General features: G+C 39.0%; 2 protein-coding genes across 2 annotated transcripts; both read left to right on the forward strand.

Annotated features, from left to right (window-relative positions):
• Window positions 1-5797: 5797 nt before the first annotated feature.
• nkx2.9 (NK2 transcription factor related, locus 9) lies at window positions 5798-6660 on the forward strand (the record flags this gene model as incomplete). The annotated part of the gene is made up of 2 exons (XM_079633018.1): window positions 5798-5948; window positions 6137-6660. 2 exons carry the CDS (start codon window positions 5798-5800, stop codon window positions 6658-6660), a joined length of 675 nt encoding a protein of 224 aa, XP_079489144.1.
• Window positions 6661-12828: 6168 nt separating this feature from the next.
• nkx2.1 (NK2 homeobox 1) lies at window positions 12829-14440 on the forward strand (the record flags this gene model as incomplete). Its single annotated transcript, XM_079632812.1, has 2 exons — window positions 12829-13274; window positions 13767-14440. Exons 1-2 carry the CDS (start codon window positions 12908-12910, stop codon window positions 14438-14440), a joined length of 1041 nt encoding a protein of 346 aa, XP_079488938.1. The 5' UTR covers window positions 12829-12907.
• Between the last annotated feature and the right edge of the window lie 2670 nt (window positions 14441-17110).

Here is a 17110-nt window from a genome sequence, read left to right on the forward strand (position 1 = left end):
GTTTTTTTGTTGTTTTCCATTCCTAAAGGATTGGCTTCAGTACCTGTAGAATTTCATAAGATGATCACCATCATCCTGACTGGCTTGTTAGGGGTTTGAAAATGACCTGGACAACATTATCATCCGCAGACGTGACATGTCTATGCATGACAAAGCACTTCAAGCGGTCTTACAACGACTAGAAGCTGCTGGCTTGCAGCTCAATAAAGACAAGTGTCGCTTTCAGCAAACCAGCCTGCAGTTCTTGGGTCGTACTGTTTCAGCAGAGGGTCTTCTTCCTGAAGAATCACGTGTACAGGCAATTCTCCAAAAACCTTGGATTTATGTCGTGGTACAGTACGTTTATTCCTGGTTTTGCCACTGTTGTTGTGCATATGCATGCCTACAAGATCCAAATGGATTCAGCTGGTCAAAAGAGGCTGAACATAGTTTGACCAAAGTTAAATGACTGCTAGCTAACAACCCTACTTTGGCAGTATTCAACCCCACATTACACACGATTGTCTCCACAGACGCTTCTGACTATGGTCTGGGACCCATACTTTCTCAGGTCAGCCCGGATGGCATTGAACGACCTGTGACTTTTGCATCACGTTCGCTGTCTACCGCTGAGCATAAAAAAAAGCACTGTAGAAAAGGACGTGTTAGCATGTGTGTGGACCGTTTAGGGGTGGCGTACATATCGGTGCGGCTGTTACCACTTTCTGTAGCAAGGTGGTCTGCATGTCTCGTGTAATTTTATTTATGATGTGGTTTATGCCCATGTTCTTAAAATGCTCCTGCTGGTTATCTGTCTCTTTTGACCTTACCTGCTTCTCCTGCAGATAATTCTGTTGCTCCAGCTCCCGATGAGGAGTTTGTTGCTTTTCAATCTGCCGCCCGTAATTCGCTGTCGGCTGCTGATGTTGATGCTGCATGTGCTTCTTGCCCTGCTATAACCAAACTTCGTATATATACATTTCCAATGGTCCTTCACCTGGACGTTGAGTTGTTGTTGCCTTACTATAAACTGCGACTGTGACTGTCTGTTAAGGACAACTTTGTCTTTCGGGACTCACGGCTGATTTCACCTGCTTCTCTTCGATCTGTGCTGGTTTTGTAAGTCGCGCTATTTTGGTCCAATGGGGGTTTCCAGTAGCACGGGGAAGGAAACGCGTGTTCGAGTCTCTCCAGCGTTTTAAAGGAATTTTGGTTAAATAAGACACAGGTTCTCATATGCAATTATCTCGTTTTAATCTGACTCCATGAATTAAATAAAAGTTCAATGTGCAATAAGGTTATGTTTACACTTAAATAGTTACAACATGATGTAATGAGAATTTAAATCATTTGTACCCAACATAAATGTTACCTGAGAGAGAGAGAGAAAGAGAGAGAGAGAGGGAGAGAAAGAGAAAGAGAGAGAGGGAGAGGGAGAGGGAGAGAGCCCTCTCCCCAGCTTCGCATCCAAAGACAAGAGAGTGAAGAACATTTGCCGTCCTGTTTTGTCATCTCTCCCCCGACCATCTCCCAACACCTAGGTGTGAAATATTCAAACTGACCAATCAGACCATCACAATTTCGTCCATTGTTCCCAACCTCCGGCCCACAGGCCCATATCACCGCTATGCTGGAAATGTCTTAATGAAAAGCAGTGTCTTTGTTGCATTGAAATAATCTTGGATTATTTCCAGCCTTACAGTTTCCATAGCGCATGAAGGTCACCAGGGAGAGGTAAGAACCAAAAAACGCCATTGTGATGTCTACTAGTGGCCAAGGATGGATGCTTAGGTTCATGATGCTGTCTGCCCCTACCATGTGTGTCAGCTCAACGACAAAACTGTCAAGACACGTTCTGCTCCTCTCCAGCTGGTGTCACTGCCAGATGGACCATGTCAGAGAGTGGCTGTGGATATAGACACTGCTGCATCTCATTGAAGGTTTGCGATAACATTCATTGACTGTTACAGCATATGGCCTGAGGTCTCTTTTGGTCACTACGGATTTTGTGGTTTCGTTTCTGTCATCAGTCTTTCACCGCCATGGAAATCCTTTAAGTATAGTTACTGATAATGGTGTTCAGCTTACATCTGCTGCTTTCTCTGCTTTTCTGGAAGGAAGGAATATTCGGCAGATAATGGTAGTGTAGAGAGTTTTAACCGTGTGCTCAAACACACTGTCCAAATGACCATCCAGCAACATCAACCATGGAAACCTGCGGTAACTGCCTTCTTGTAGGTGTACGTGCCACTCCACATGCTGGAACTGGTACTTCACCATTTCAGCTCTGTCTATTTTTCATCTGCTCCTGTGCAACCACCAACTGACATGACTGTTCGCCGAAGGGTTACACAGCTGCTACACAAAAAGAAAAGTACACTGATGCTAAGTGGGTGCTCATACTGCTTGTTTCCAGGAGGGGGATAAAGTGAGGGTATGGAACCCCTTGTAAGGGACACAGAAAGTTTACTGATCCTCTCACGGTTACTGAAAGACTGGGGGTGGGTACATGAGTTCTTAGTGATGGAAAGACATGGAATGCTTTACATCTCACTGCATTTCCATGTACGCCAACAACTCCAACTGAGAACACTGCTCACTACACAAACGCTCATACCACTAGACCTAAACGTTATGTTCAGAAGCCTAGTTGGTTAAAGGACTATGTCACTTAAACTGGTGTAATATTATGTTCTTTAAAAAGGGGGAAAATTTAGTTTTTTACAAGTGAATATTGTTGACTCCTATTTTAAAAATGAAGTCTGAACTGTTTTAGTGTTTATAATAAAGAAGATGGATGAAATTTACTACTCCTGTTTTGTGTGCTTTATTGCTGTTTAATAACCGCTGACAAATACCGAACTTACATCAGAGAAACAAAGTTATTTTGATTAAAGATTACGGGATACATGCATTTAAAAAAAATAATGTGCCCGGATAAATTATTTGTAACAAATACTGCAATATTTTATATTTTATATAAAAATAAGAATTGTCCATTTTTATTTTGTGGGGACTAAGCCTGAGAAGGTTAGAATACATTTTTAAAATGTAAATTTTTATTGTATTTCAATGAATTTTATTGTATTTCAAAAAATTCTCAATGTATTTATGTCTTATATTTTTAAATTGAATCTTTCTTGTGTGGGTTTTATGTTGTTTGGTTTACTTCTTTTTGGCCCGAAAATGTGAGGTGGGGTTATTGGTTATGAGTTTCAGATCGAGTTCACAGGCATGCCTTCTGGTTTTATTGTTGAGCTCTTGAGTCAAGCTCTGTGTTGCAACTTGTGGTAGGCCTACTTGATTTTAGATGCATCTACAATATTGGAGATAATTTTTGAACGTGTAAGATTATTGGATTTTCTTTGTGTGTGCACGCGCGCACGTGTATGGATGTAACAGTGGTGACACTTGATCCACATTTAAGAATACTTTTTTTTTTTTTTTATAAATAAAAAAATACTGCTATTTTTGTACTGCTCCAAAAAAAAATTATTTATAGGTGTGTGCGATCTGTATCAAGTCCGTTACACTCAATATCACAGGTGCCATTTTGTCTTGATGTAATTAGCCTATGTTCATACATCTTTGAATATTTCTTAAAGGGATAGTTCACCCAAAAATAAAAATAAATTGTCATGATTTACACTTTTTGTTGTTTTACAATTTTTCAATACAATTATCTGTATTAATCAAAGCAACCTGAGCAACAAACAATTGAGGATATTAGGATATGCTGCAATTCACAGAACAATCTCTGTTTTCTTAACAGTGTGTAAAGTGTTTTAACATACAGTATAATGGTTTTAAATAAGATCTGGTAAGAGTCTAATGTGTTTACCCACATCTATGTAAATCCCATGAAACGATCTTTTTTATTAGGCTATTGTAAATATAAAAAATGTGTATTGGTTGGTCTTCGCGCGGAAATGTTTGTTTCTGTATTTATTCTCTGTTTCCCGTTGTCTGACTCCTTGGGTTTGAGAAGTCAAACAACAAGGGTAAATATTTGACACTGGAGAGCTCTTGGGTGCTTGAGAGTGCACACTTTTCCTGAAGCATACTTCTATCCGTGGGTGTCTAATAGATTAAGGAGATACGAGAGGTCATTAGAAACTAAACTGTGTGCCTACACGGGTCTTTATTGATTCTCTGAGAGCGTGCGCCTAAATTCAAAGAGCTTGGCAAATATTTTAATTTACTTTATACAGTTTAACAACATACATAGAATGCAGCATGTCGCAGTTACTAACCGGAAAACGCTATTTAGAATTAAAGCTGATACAACGAAAATAATTATTATTAGCCTATAAAACCTTTTTTTTTTTTTTTTTAATATTCATCTCGTCCTTATTTTTTGACAATCGTAAAATTTAGGAAAATTATAAATATATATTTTTTTATCAAATAGCCTAAAATAAAATCTAATTTTTAAAAGACTTTGATTAATCAGGAGACAACTTGAAATTTGATGGAAACGAAAAGTCTTTTAATTCCGTTTGGAAACGCATAACTAATAATTCAGTTTAGACGTAAGCAGCTAGACGTGTAGCAGTAGATAGTTGCCCAGATCCCGTTCATCCCTATTCAAAACCATGACAACATGAAACAAGCTCGGATTTATTCGTGAAAGTTAAAGGACATTGTGCGGGGGCGTCAATCAAGCATTATTTCAGGACTGAACAAATGCAAAATCTTGACTGGAACAAATGCTTCCAACGGGTCTCGGACGCGGGGCTACATTTCCCTCTTTTGTTCCTGGTCGCTGGTTGGCATGTATTTGTGTTCCTTTTTTCGGCCGACCACCCAGGACGACTAGACGAGAACGGATACCCACTCTGTTTGGGAGGGTCTCTGCAGTCATCCAGAGCGCGCTCTCTCAGGAATCATCCGAACCCAGTGATGCCTCGTGCACTTTCTGGTGAGGTGAAGGAGTAAGCAATAGTCCATAACGACATTTTACAGGTTCCCTGATGTCTGGATCTTTTCCCAAATTGGAAGTTCTTCATTCCTGTGGTGGTTATCTCGGATTTTTAGGAAGAAATAACCTGTTAAGTTAAATAAAACTAATATACAATCATAAATAAGAAAATTGAACGTTGAAGATGCATGAGTAGATGCTACTTTAGAACATAAACAGCTAATTTCATATCTCAAAAATCTATTTGATGGAGACATTTTAGTTATTTTTACAGTAGCCTACACAAAGGGCAGGATAGGCCTACTTTTCCATGAGCCCACGAATATATAGATTTCATGAATTACCATGAAATATCACACTACATTTAACCCGTGTTTGTGCAATAACACCTGCAATAAACGACATTACCCCAATAAACGAATTAGGAAAACCAACTCTGGACGCTAATGGATCACTTTGTATGCAAATATCCGATATGTTATTTGAGCGGGGGGGAAGAAGGGAGGGGTCTTGTTGTCACTTGCCACCCAAGACGTGATTCAGCCTCAACAATTACCATTATCTGTTTCCCACTTTTCACGAATTCGGACGAATCAGTAATGATGAAGAGTGTTACCCTCCATCATTGTGAAAGTAACGGGCTATTCTTTGCCGAGTTCACACCTACCATTACAGGGATTTAAGTACACGAGTCATTGAGGTACTTAGAACCCATAAGTAGGAGAGGCCTGAAAGCAGCCAGCAAGTGCTGTTTATATAAACACCGCGACATCAGTGTACACATTGTCACTTGGATGCGCGACTTGAAAACGCACACATCACTTCAGCACTGCGACTGAGGATAGCTCTTCAACACCGAGAACCAGTCCTGGAACTAACAGCACTCCGGCGCTACAGATGGCTATTTCGAACAAGTTCAGTTTCACTGTGAGAAGTATTTTGGATTTGCCAGAAAACGACTCCGAAAGCATCGCGCGCCATTCTCCAGTGGACACGTTTTCCGTTTCACCTTACTCGTCTTGGACTGAAACCGACAGAGGACATATATGTAAGTTCCTAAAAAAAACACACATTTCCAAATCAATTTTAAGAAAATGTTTCAAACGTCAATTTTTTAATGTCCTATTAATTAATGTTAGTTATACGTGTTGCCACTTGGTAACTGTAAAGTGCATACAGATGTTTTTCCCCCAGAGATAAATAATGGCTAATCGATTTTTTCTTCTTCTTCTTTAGCATCAGACGAGAGCAACCTTGAGGCTTCACCAGACTCCACGGGCCAAGATGTGCTTTCAGTGGATACAGAGCATGAAAAGAGGAAGAAGCGACGCGTGTTATTCTCCAAGGCTCAGACTTATGAACTGGAGAGACGCTTTCGTCAGCAGCGGTACCTGTCCGCTCCAGAACGAGAGCAGCTCGCGCACCTGCTACGTCTCACGCCCACGCAGGTCAAGATCTGGTTCCAAAACCACAGATACAAAATGAAGAGGGCGCGGATAGAGTGCGCTCAGGACCTCAATCAGCCTCCGGTTTTGCGCAGGGTCGTGGTGCCCATTTTGGTCCGAGATGGCAAACCGTATCAGAACTGCTCAATCGATGCAGAAAAAGGAAGATGCATCGTTCCACCAACAGTGCCATCCTCATCCTTCAGCGTTCAAGGTTTCCAGTCTTTACAGCAGCAGACGCCCTTTGCGCTTTTCCCCACATACCAGCACTTTACCAACACAGCGGCCTCCCGTCACCACTTCTGTGTTTGGTGAGACTCACTTGAACTAACCACACGAACTATTTCGAGACTTACCCCACAGGACAGCGCATGGATTCAAGTTCATTCAAGTTGTTTTTAATTAAATAAAGTATTAGGTCTATTAAAGTAGAAACTTTCAGCGTTGATACATAATTAATAAATAAATGCTGTTTGCACATTATGTGATCTATTTAGTTTTGTTTTGGCCAGTTGCGTTTTGCAAATTGTTTGTGTATTAATTGATGCTGTGTATAATTGCTTAGATTGTGTATTTTTGAACAGTTTGTATTTGTTTTAAACCAAAAGTTTATATATCAGTGAGAAAAATATATATGTTTTATACAGTGAACAGTGTAGCATGATCTGGATGAAATTGGATCATCTTAAAATGTTACACGTTTTCGTTCTTTATTCTTCTATGTATATATATAAAAAAGAAAAACTGAGAATAAAAAAAAAACTTTTTTAGCAGTTCTGTTTGAATTTTCCATACAAATTGTACAGATCATAATAAATATTCTTTCAGCATGAAATCACTCCTTTTAACCATACATATTTTAAAATATATTCCCCCTTTATTGTTTGTCATTTGTTTCGTATAATTCGTTCACCTTTCTGTTAATCCTCGCGATTGTTAGATAGTGTTTGTATAAAAGATCTCAGATTGAACTGAAAAGAGTACGAGAATCAGCGCACAGCAAGAGGTGAGTGCTTTTGTAATGTTAAGACGTCCACTTTCACCCAACAGAGCAAATAACCAGCTTAAAGAAAGAATCCTTATTTAAGACTCAACAGTGAACACTGAGGAAGAAATGTAAGATGCACAATGGATTTAGATTTTTGTGTGATTCTGGGATTTGCGCATTTATTTATAGGCCTAATACCGCGTACAAGCATTTTTGTTTGTATTAAGCGGTGATTTGATTTGAGTGGTGACAAAATTATAAAATCGAAGTTGTTAAAAATGATTTCTCCAACACCCCCCCCCCCCCCCCAAAAAAAAAAAAGAAAAAGAAAAAAAAAGAGCAGCAGCGGTTTGTGACAAATTGCACTGAGACTTTAGAAAGTTCAAGCAACTCACTGCCTCCTCCATATTTTAAAAGAGGGTGATCTTTGTTGTAAGTAACATTAATGAAAGAGGCGTGCTTTCTCGTGCTTTCTCAATCCCGAGCTTGTCCCAATGAATTCAGCGACCCAGTTAGTATCATCCTTGTCACCTGGTCTTTTGTCCCCTCTCTCAGGCCACCTTGTTCTACATATGGAGGGGACTGACCGCAGCGCTCTCTTCGCTACATCTTCCCTAAAACACTTTTTTTGTGTCGTCCTCTGAAAGGACCATTGTGTGGCTTCCAAAGGGACCTAGACAAAATCCGCAGTGTCTCAATTCTCGTGATGTTTAATCAGTCCCGGGTGACAAATTTATGGGCTTTAACAAGACAATGGAGTTTTAAAAGTCGTTGGGTTTGGGGAGTGACAAAGACAGGCTTTAAGAGGTCTTCCCTGGTTTATGGCTAGACTTGGCCACATCAACTTGGTAGTAACATAGTAAAACTCAACAATTACTCTTATGGAGTTGTGTTTTTCTCTTAAATAGGACCTACTTAAATAAATCGTGTGATTTGAGTAAACATGGGTTAATGCACTAAAAGAAATTAAAATCATATACAACTGATACATTGAAATCTCTACCAAAAACTGATTCATTGAGCAGACCAGATAATCTGAACATAAACATTTGTGTTTTATTCAGTCGAAACTGTTTTGAGGGTAATTGATGACATTGTATTATGTTGAATATCAAACGTTTTTTGTGCCTTTGTTAATGAGGCATTTGTGGACACATTAATATTTTTAGATTTGTGGAGTAAAAGTTATATTCTTTATTTTAAAGTAAAAAGATCAAATAAGACTCTTGGGGCATAAGATAATTTAGCACAGAAGGCCCCAAGTGCTGCTGTTATTAATTATAAATTTGATAATTATGGTTATTATTCAGTAGCCTATTCCCATTAATTAGATGTACATTTCAGAAATATTTGCTTGCAAATAAAAACCATACTTTAGTTTAGAAATCATTGATTCTGTTGCTATTATGACATATCTTCAAATAAAATATGGAAAATTACAAATGAATAAACAGAATAATTTTACCTTTCAGATCAATCTCTTTTACTGGGGTTCTGCTTACTGTGGTTATTCAATTATTCACATTTTGATTTAGTATTTTACAATAACAGCTCTTTGAATTTAATATTTTGTGTATACATTTTACTAATTTTGCAAATGTTTCTATTTATCCTGAACGTATCTAAATGGGCCTATGTTAGGCTACAATTTAAAAGTAAATGCACATTGTTCCCCGATCTTATATGTAAGTCCAAATGCGTTTTTATGCCTCCAGTTGGTCTGTCAGACTTTACTTTTTAATAAAGTGAAACAAGGGAGGGAGAGCGTGTTGCTGCCTGGCTGTGCGCAGTGCCACTCTGCCACCTTGAGGTTCACAGCTTCCGGTGGGCCTGATCAGGGGTGCGTTCCCCGTAGGCTACGTAAATAATACCATAGTAGGCTACGATCATGTAGCCTATCAATGTATCGTTAAAGAAATCAAGTCACGACTGTTTCCCAAAACTCCACTGTCGCAAATTAGTCGTTCAACCGCGATGGTTAATGATGTCAGTAATAACTTATTTTAATGAATCCGTTTGAGATCAAATAATTGCTGGTTTGCGATAAATTACGGACATGTCATCTGAGGACCTATTCTCGGTTTCGCCAGTTATTTTGCTTTATTAGATTCAATCGTCTTTCTTACGTAGCCTAGGAGCACGTTCGCACATGCGCACTCTTCAAAAACGGTGCTTTAAATTTCTTGACAAACTAAAAGACGTACATTTATGCGAAATAAAATATGTGGATTTCACTGAATGTCAGCTTTTTTTTTCTTTTTTTCTCTCTCAAGATAATGATTTATAAAGTCCACATGTCAGGCAAACAAGACATTATGCTTCTAACCACAGGTCGAGCATAGTTCCAACCAGAGACTTTGCGATGCTGTTTTCCAATGTTCGTTTGGTTTCGGGAAACACCGACTCGTTGAACTAGCTGAACATAGTTGGCTAACGATGCTTTCGGGATAAGCACTCCTGATTTGGCTCAGAAGGAAACCAATATTCTCACACACCTCTCTCCCATGAGTGCTCTCTGTACAAACATGGCTGCTACTCTCCACTAGATGTCACAATAGCATCGTGGAGTCTAAAGTTTGCGTACTCTGCTCTGCTGTCAATATTTACTGCACCTGCAGCGTCAACAACACTCCCGTCCCACCGTAAACAAACGTTCAATAAAACACATTAGAAGAAATAAGCCAAATATATAGGCCTAATATAATAAAGGCCTAAAGGCCAAATATAATATAATCACAATAGAATAGAATAGAATAGAATAGAATAGAATAGAATAGAATAGAATAGAATAGAATATAAACGCATTTGACTTCATATTTTTATCTAGGCTATATATGCATATTGAAAACGTAAGCCACCCAGGTAGCGCTGAACAAAACTCCGGTTTGTCAATAGAAAAAGATGTTAAAAACAACACAAATCGTACCAGTAATTGCCGTTAATTGACCATGATAGCCGTACTCCAGTAGAGAGCAGCGAGCCTGATTAAGATAATTAAGAGAGCCTTTTGTAAACTGGATCAAGTAGGCCGAACACCTTGAAAGCAACGTTGGACGCTGCATAGTTTTGACACTAATTGTTATAATTGCACGCGCGATTATCATCTCTGGTGCACAAACTACGCCCACCTGGGCTAACTTCAAACTACGGAGATGCGCAGTTGTCTGCTTGTTTAAGGAGGTTCGCGTATTTTATTTCACTGAAACGACAAGCTGACTATCACGATCGTTTTCACTAAGCTTGAGCAAAGATGTGAACTGAACGCTCGCTGGATATTATGTAAACATTTGTAAGGTTGAAAAGAATGTGTTTCTCATAATCCTGTAAAAAGTTCCGAATGTGTTGGCATTATATTAAAACTATTAGCCTTACTTTGCACATTGGATTGTCTTTATTGATAGTGCTTTTTGTCTTGCCATTTGAAAATATTCTTGCTGTGACCACCAGACGACGCTGTATTCCCTCGGCTAATCCTAATAGATAGGCTATGGTTTGCTATGTTATTTTGTTTCTTTTTTTGGTCTTCTTCTTATTATGGCGTAAGAGCAATTTGACAGATCTATCAGGGATATACTATTAGGTATAGCTAGGCCTATGTATGGGATGACCAATGTGTGTTACCCTTCAGGGCAGCTCGTTATTTCAGATTTGAAACACTTGAAGTGTTCCACAAGATCGCAAAGAAACAAAGAAATGCATAGCGATTTTTTTTTTTCGAAAATGATAACATTTGAATTCAGGTAGAACGCATAATAGCAAAATAGTGCAAATTTGTATTTCCTGTTTTAACAAGGTGATTTTATACTCGTAATTATTTAATCAGAATCCGACTGATTTTTAGCATTTCTTGGTCTTAGGTTGAGCTGTTTTGGGCTCTATATATATCCAGAAATGGATATCTTAAAAAAAAAAAAAAAAAACACAGTTGTTTATGTAGCCAAAACTCTATATATATATATAAAAAAAAAAAACTTAAATCATAAACAGGGTCTCTGGTATTCCTAATTGCTGAATCCATAAGATGATCTTTCATCTAAATCTTTTTTTCTTTTTAGTTTTTTACTTGCCGATTTTGTTTAGAAGCTTGCAGCGCTGATACACTCTCGATGAACCCAAGTCTTGACAAAAACGAAAGTTTAAACCAAACATCTAAGTCTACAACAATATTAGAATCTTACCCACTCACTTGTTATTTATGTTTTGTTCAACCAAAAGACATGAACTCTTGGTGTCCCAAAAGGTGTGTTTCTCTATTGGCAGTTTTAAATTTGACACGATAAATGGGTGTAATTGTCTGTAAATTAAAGATAGATCCACATATATGAAATATGTGTTTTCATAATATATGTGAAACCCTGTAGGCTAATGGCATCCTATTATTAGTTGTAGCCTAATGTTAGACATTAGAGTAAAAGATTAGCATAAGACAACGCGTTGTTTTGAAAATAGCAACAAATTAAATTGTTATATTTGTTCAAATAGAATAGGATGAAATAGCTAATAATAACAATAAAGAATATAAAAAAAAATGAAAATAGTCTGCTTAATTTGTCAAATTAATCGATTTTGTAAAGTCTACGGTCTAATCATACATAATTTCTGTAAAATAGTTTTTCTGTCCAGAACTAGGGCGTCGGGGCGCGCTGGTAGCTATGCATTATTGAACTCACACGGAGTTACTTCAGGACTTACTCAGGTTATTTCAGCGTCGTTAAATTTACCTGAGAGCCTCTCCTCCTCCCGAGTTCATTTTCTTCAACACCGCGTGTCTGAGCCGAGTGCATGGATGGGAATTTGGACGACACGCTGCCTATGTCCAATAATATCAAACGGAAACGGGCTTAATCATTTACTTGGCCTCTTAACACGCGCATATGTATTTATTTATTTGTCAGTCAGTGTTCCTGAGTCGTCGCAAGGGCCCTTTGCATGTTTGAGTACGATGGAGCATAATACAAACACGCCTGCAATCACCAGAAGCCTCTTGTGGCCATTAAAAGTCAGTAGTTCAACTCAAGTTTTTTTTTTTTTTTTTTTTCAGAAACTGAGTGGTTCTCAAAGTCTGAAGTCCGCATATGCTCTCACATCAAGGGGCCCTTATAAACATCACTCCAACTGTCAATATTTCATCCTTTGCTGTGTTCCTTGTCGTTCTTGCAAGCACCACCGCGAAATAAACAGCCTCGCGCGCAAAATGAATTATGGACGAATTAAATTTACGCACAGGTGTTGTTACATGCGCAAATGTTTTCGGGGTTGGGGGATGGCATGGGTAGCTGAAGACCGCGTAATAGAAATTGTGCGTGGGTGCACAGATGATAGCGCTGCTTTGTATTGTTGCCCTGGCTGCTGATGCCCCGCCTCTGATGGAAGCCTTAAACCTGGCACCAAGCTAAAACAAACGAAAGTCAGCTTCGAGCTCCCACTCAAACCAATTAAGGCGGACTCCAGTGCACACTCATACGTTTCCATCCTGCTGCAGCGACGGTGAAACAACAGGAACAGAGGAGCTGGCCAAAAAAAAGAAGGAGAGATTGCCTTGCCTTCTAATTTCTCCCTTTCCAACACAGAACAATGTCGATGAGCCCTAAGCATACGACTCCTTTTTCTGTATCCGATATCTTAAGTCCTCTTGAAGAGAGCTACAAAAAAGTGAGTATGGAGGGGAACAACTTGGGGGCTCCACTTGCATCGTACAGACAACCCCAAGTCACGCAAGCGGCGATGCAGCAGCACCACATGGGCCACAATGGAACAGTACCCGCTGCCTACCACATGACTGCAGCTGGAGTTTCCCAGCTGTCACACTCAGCCATGGGGGGCTACTGTAACGGGAATTTGGGCAACATGAGCGACCTGCCGGCCTATCAAGACGGGATGAGAGGCAGCACGACGGCCACCAGCTGGTACGGGACGAATCCGGACCCGCGCTTCTCTACAAGTACGTGAGACTGAGTTGTATTTGCAAGAACTGTTTGTGGATTTGTATGAAAAAATATTTTAAAATAGCTATACTGAGTGTATTAAACATGTCAGCTATAAAATGTACAATTTTGAATTTGGTTGTAGCCGTTTAGTAAACTTTATAGTTTGAAAATGGGGCTTTTGCCAGTATTAAGGGGAAATATGTTAAGCCAACCACACTTTAAACGTGCCAGGTGCTTTATCTAAACCCAAACAAACTATATCAGTTAACAGACTCTTAACCGCAGTTTTAGTGTGTGTCCAAAGCTGGGAACAGTCTTACAAGATGCGATTGCGTAATAGTGCACAATCGCAATATTTGCTCTTTTTACTGTGCTGTTATAACTCACTGAGCTGAGCGTTTGTATTTTTTGTGGTCATTATTAATATGAATTATTGTACTGTTTGCTGTTAAATTGCAAAGCTAAATCAGACTGTTCTGTTTTTGTTTTTTTGTTTTTTTTTGCAGTCTCTCGTTTCATGGGTTCCTCGTCTGGTATGAATATGGGCAGTATGGGCACTCTGGGTTCTTTGGCGGATGTTGGTAAAAGCATGGGTCCGCTGACCAGCACACCTCGCAGGAAGAGACGGGTACTCTTCTCCCAGGCGCAGGTGTACGAGCTCGAGCGACGGTTCAAGCAGCAGAAGTACCTCTCCGCGCCGGAAAGGGAACATCTGGCCAGCATGATTCACTTGACTCCGACTCAAGTTAAAATTTGGTTTCAAAACCACCGATATAAAATGAAAAGGCAGGCCAAGGACAAAGTGTCCCAGCAGCAAATGCAACAAGACAATGGCTCCTGTCAGCAGCAGCAACAGTCTCCACGGCGGGTGGCCGTGCCAGTGTTGGTGAAAGACGGAAAGCCATGTCAAGGCAGCAGCCACACACCCAACACCGGTGTACAAAACCACCATCACCAGGGAGGAAACGTCATGATTATGTCCAATAACAGTTCTTCAATGGGTCAGCATCAAAGTCAGCAGGTAGGCAGCGCCGGCCAGTCCCCAGATCTGGGTCAACATGCTGCCAGCCCTCCATCTCTCCAAACCCAGGTATCCGGCCTGTCACACCTGAACTCTTCTGGTTCCGAGTATGGAGCGGCCTTGCCCTGCTCTGCTCTGCTTTATGGCAGGACGTGGTGACACCGGAACAGACAATGACACAATAACAAAATGACAGGTGGATGCAGATGATCTGCACACTCTGCTCAAAAAAAGACCATGCGAACAGTGGTTGCGCTCTGAAATCCTTGTCTCCTTTCTGGAGGGAGAAGTGACAAGGCTGCACGCGACACGAGGATTGCCAAATGCCAAAAGGTATCAAATCTTTTATTGTGAGGATGAGCGCCAAAACCCCATTAAGAAGATGGAATTATTTATATATACACTAGATTTTAAACGGAGACTGGTTGAAAAGCTAAAATCACAAATATACTGTCATCCTGTTGGATTTTAAAAATGAAGACGTACCCCTCACAGTTAGACTGCTAAATACCTTTCATGATTTCTTATAGATTTCACTGTAAAACGTAGCTTGTATATTTCTGTAAAAGGTTTGGACTTATTACATAGTTTTTAGCGATATGTATATTGTACAAAATTTTTATCGATATTAAGGGTCACATGTTTTTTCAGTTCCATTGTTATTTGTACGTTTAATTTTCTTGTAACTTATATAGATATTTGACTTAAACGCAGTCATACAATCATATTAATAAATTATGACAATAATAACAGTAGCCTAACAATACGTTTATTCTAGATTTTGGGTGTAAGAATCTTTCACTCGGCGGTGCTAAAAAGTGGGACCTGACTAACTGAACATTTTTCTTCAAGATGAATACAATTAAAACTAGTTTAAAAGTCAACAGACTTCCACACAATTAGCCTTACATTTAAAGGCTAGGCTACACGCTTTTGCTGCAGTCGCACATTGTTCGCAATCGTCAATTTCTACTGTTTGTAATGGATATTCCTTCAGGATTGTGGAGCTGGACAGGCCTCCTAGTAAAGTGTTCATTCTGCAAATAGTTATGTAGTTTTCTGTGTGTCGCAACACTCATGAAGTCACAGACAGTAGTAGCCTAAATATGTCGGAAGTGAATTAAATGCTGACTTTGTGCCGTGTTTTTAACATTTTAATACCTTTACATTTACGTGCAAAATGACGACGCAAAGCAATCATTAGCCTAAATATTTTTTAAATGCTTAGGCTATAAAACTTACACATTTTTTATACCAATTGGATACCGAACTCGATCCTAAGGTAATTGCATTTAGTGAATAATTAAATGAGTTGTAGCCTATGCCTTTGATAAGTAAACGAAGTTTCTCTGGAGATTTCTTTTTGTAACTCTTTGTCGTATGAAGAATGAGTCAGAGCAGGTGAGGTCTCCACTCCTTGAGAGAAACTCACATCAAACAAACGCTCCTAAAAGCTAACCTATCAATCACATCGCTGTGCAAACTACAACATTCTGCTAAACAACTTTGCAAGACGAAATAAACACACTTATCAGAGCGCCGTCCATCAATACCGTGTTTGTGAAGATCAAAATCAAATGGCCCGTGTTTACCACTGATAGAGACCGTGCACATCAGAGGCTGAGGTGAGTGTGTGCCGTGTGTTTCTCTGTGAGAGATGTAGTCTAGTCCACACAAGCAAATCATTGAATTAAATTTGATATTTCTACTTGACATTTCTTTTACACGTTTTGACCAAATAAAAATTAATTCACATAAATTGCCCACGTCAGATTCGATTGTGTATTGACATACAAAGGCCGCGGTCCATTAAAGAGTCAGACTTTTTCTTTTTCTTTCTTTCTTTCTTTCTTTCTTTCTTTCTTTCTTTCTTTCTTTCTTTCTTTCTTTCTTTCTTTCTTTCTATTTGTTTATTTCTTTCTTCTTTTTTTCTTTCCTAATTATTTATGTCTTATTTTTTTCTGAGCTGGACTTGATTGTTTTCAAACAACATTTTGGACTTCTGTGATTTAAAAACTCTATGACATGCAGATATTAATTATATAATTATCGAGTATGTTGTGCAAAACATTCATTTAACTTTTCAATTATATTTCAATCTTAAACTTCACTAGTTTCGACCATGTTATTGTTATTTCAAAGATTTTAAGAACCCCTTGATTGAATGTGCCCCCCCCCCCCAAAAAAAAACCCCTAAACAAATGTTAATATTGTAGCTTTTATGACAATTACACAATTATCTTACACTTATAATTGCACAAAATATATTTCATAAATTGATCAAAAATATTTCCAGAAGAATATCGTTGTGAGGGAATCTTTTTTTTCTTGGTCTTGACTGGTCTTTTAGTATTTATAACCCTCTGTTATATGTGGAAAAAATTGTAATAAACGATGTACTGATCAACTTGATATTTTATAGGCTATACGAACCATCAGCGATAGTCAAGTCACCTTTATTTCTATACCGCTTTATACAATGCAGATGGTTTCAAAGCAAAAGTTGTACAATAGGCCATTAGGCCGAATGGTCGGTGAGGTTCTTGTTGCTGTCCACGCCTGGGTTTTACACCTTTTATTCGCAAATAAAACCCTCTGCATGTAGTAAACCTTCAACTGATGAAGGCATTTATGTGAAGCTCTCGCGCCAGTGCGGGCAGTGGGGCGCGAGCGTTTTAATGACTCACTGATTGTAATGGCGCTCTTCTTTTCTGTGAAGGGTCGTTAAATCAACAGATCATTTTTGTCGATTATGTCCGAAATTATACTTTCGAAGGCCTACAGATGCTTCTTTTACTTGCACTGATACTCAATTATATGTAACCTACA

The sequence above is a fragment of the Phoxinus phoxinus genome, assembly GCF_949152265.1.
Source record: "Phoxinus phoxinus genome assembly, chromosome: 13".
Lineage (NCBI taxonomy): Eukaryota > Metazoa > Chordata > Actinopteri > Cypriniformes > Leuciscidae > Phoxinus > Phoxinus phoxinus.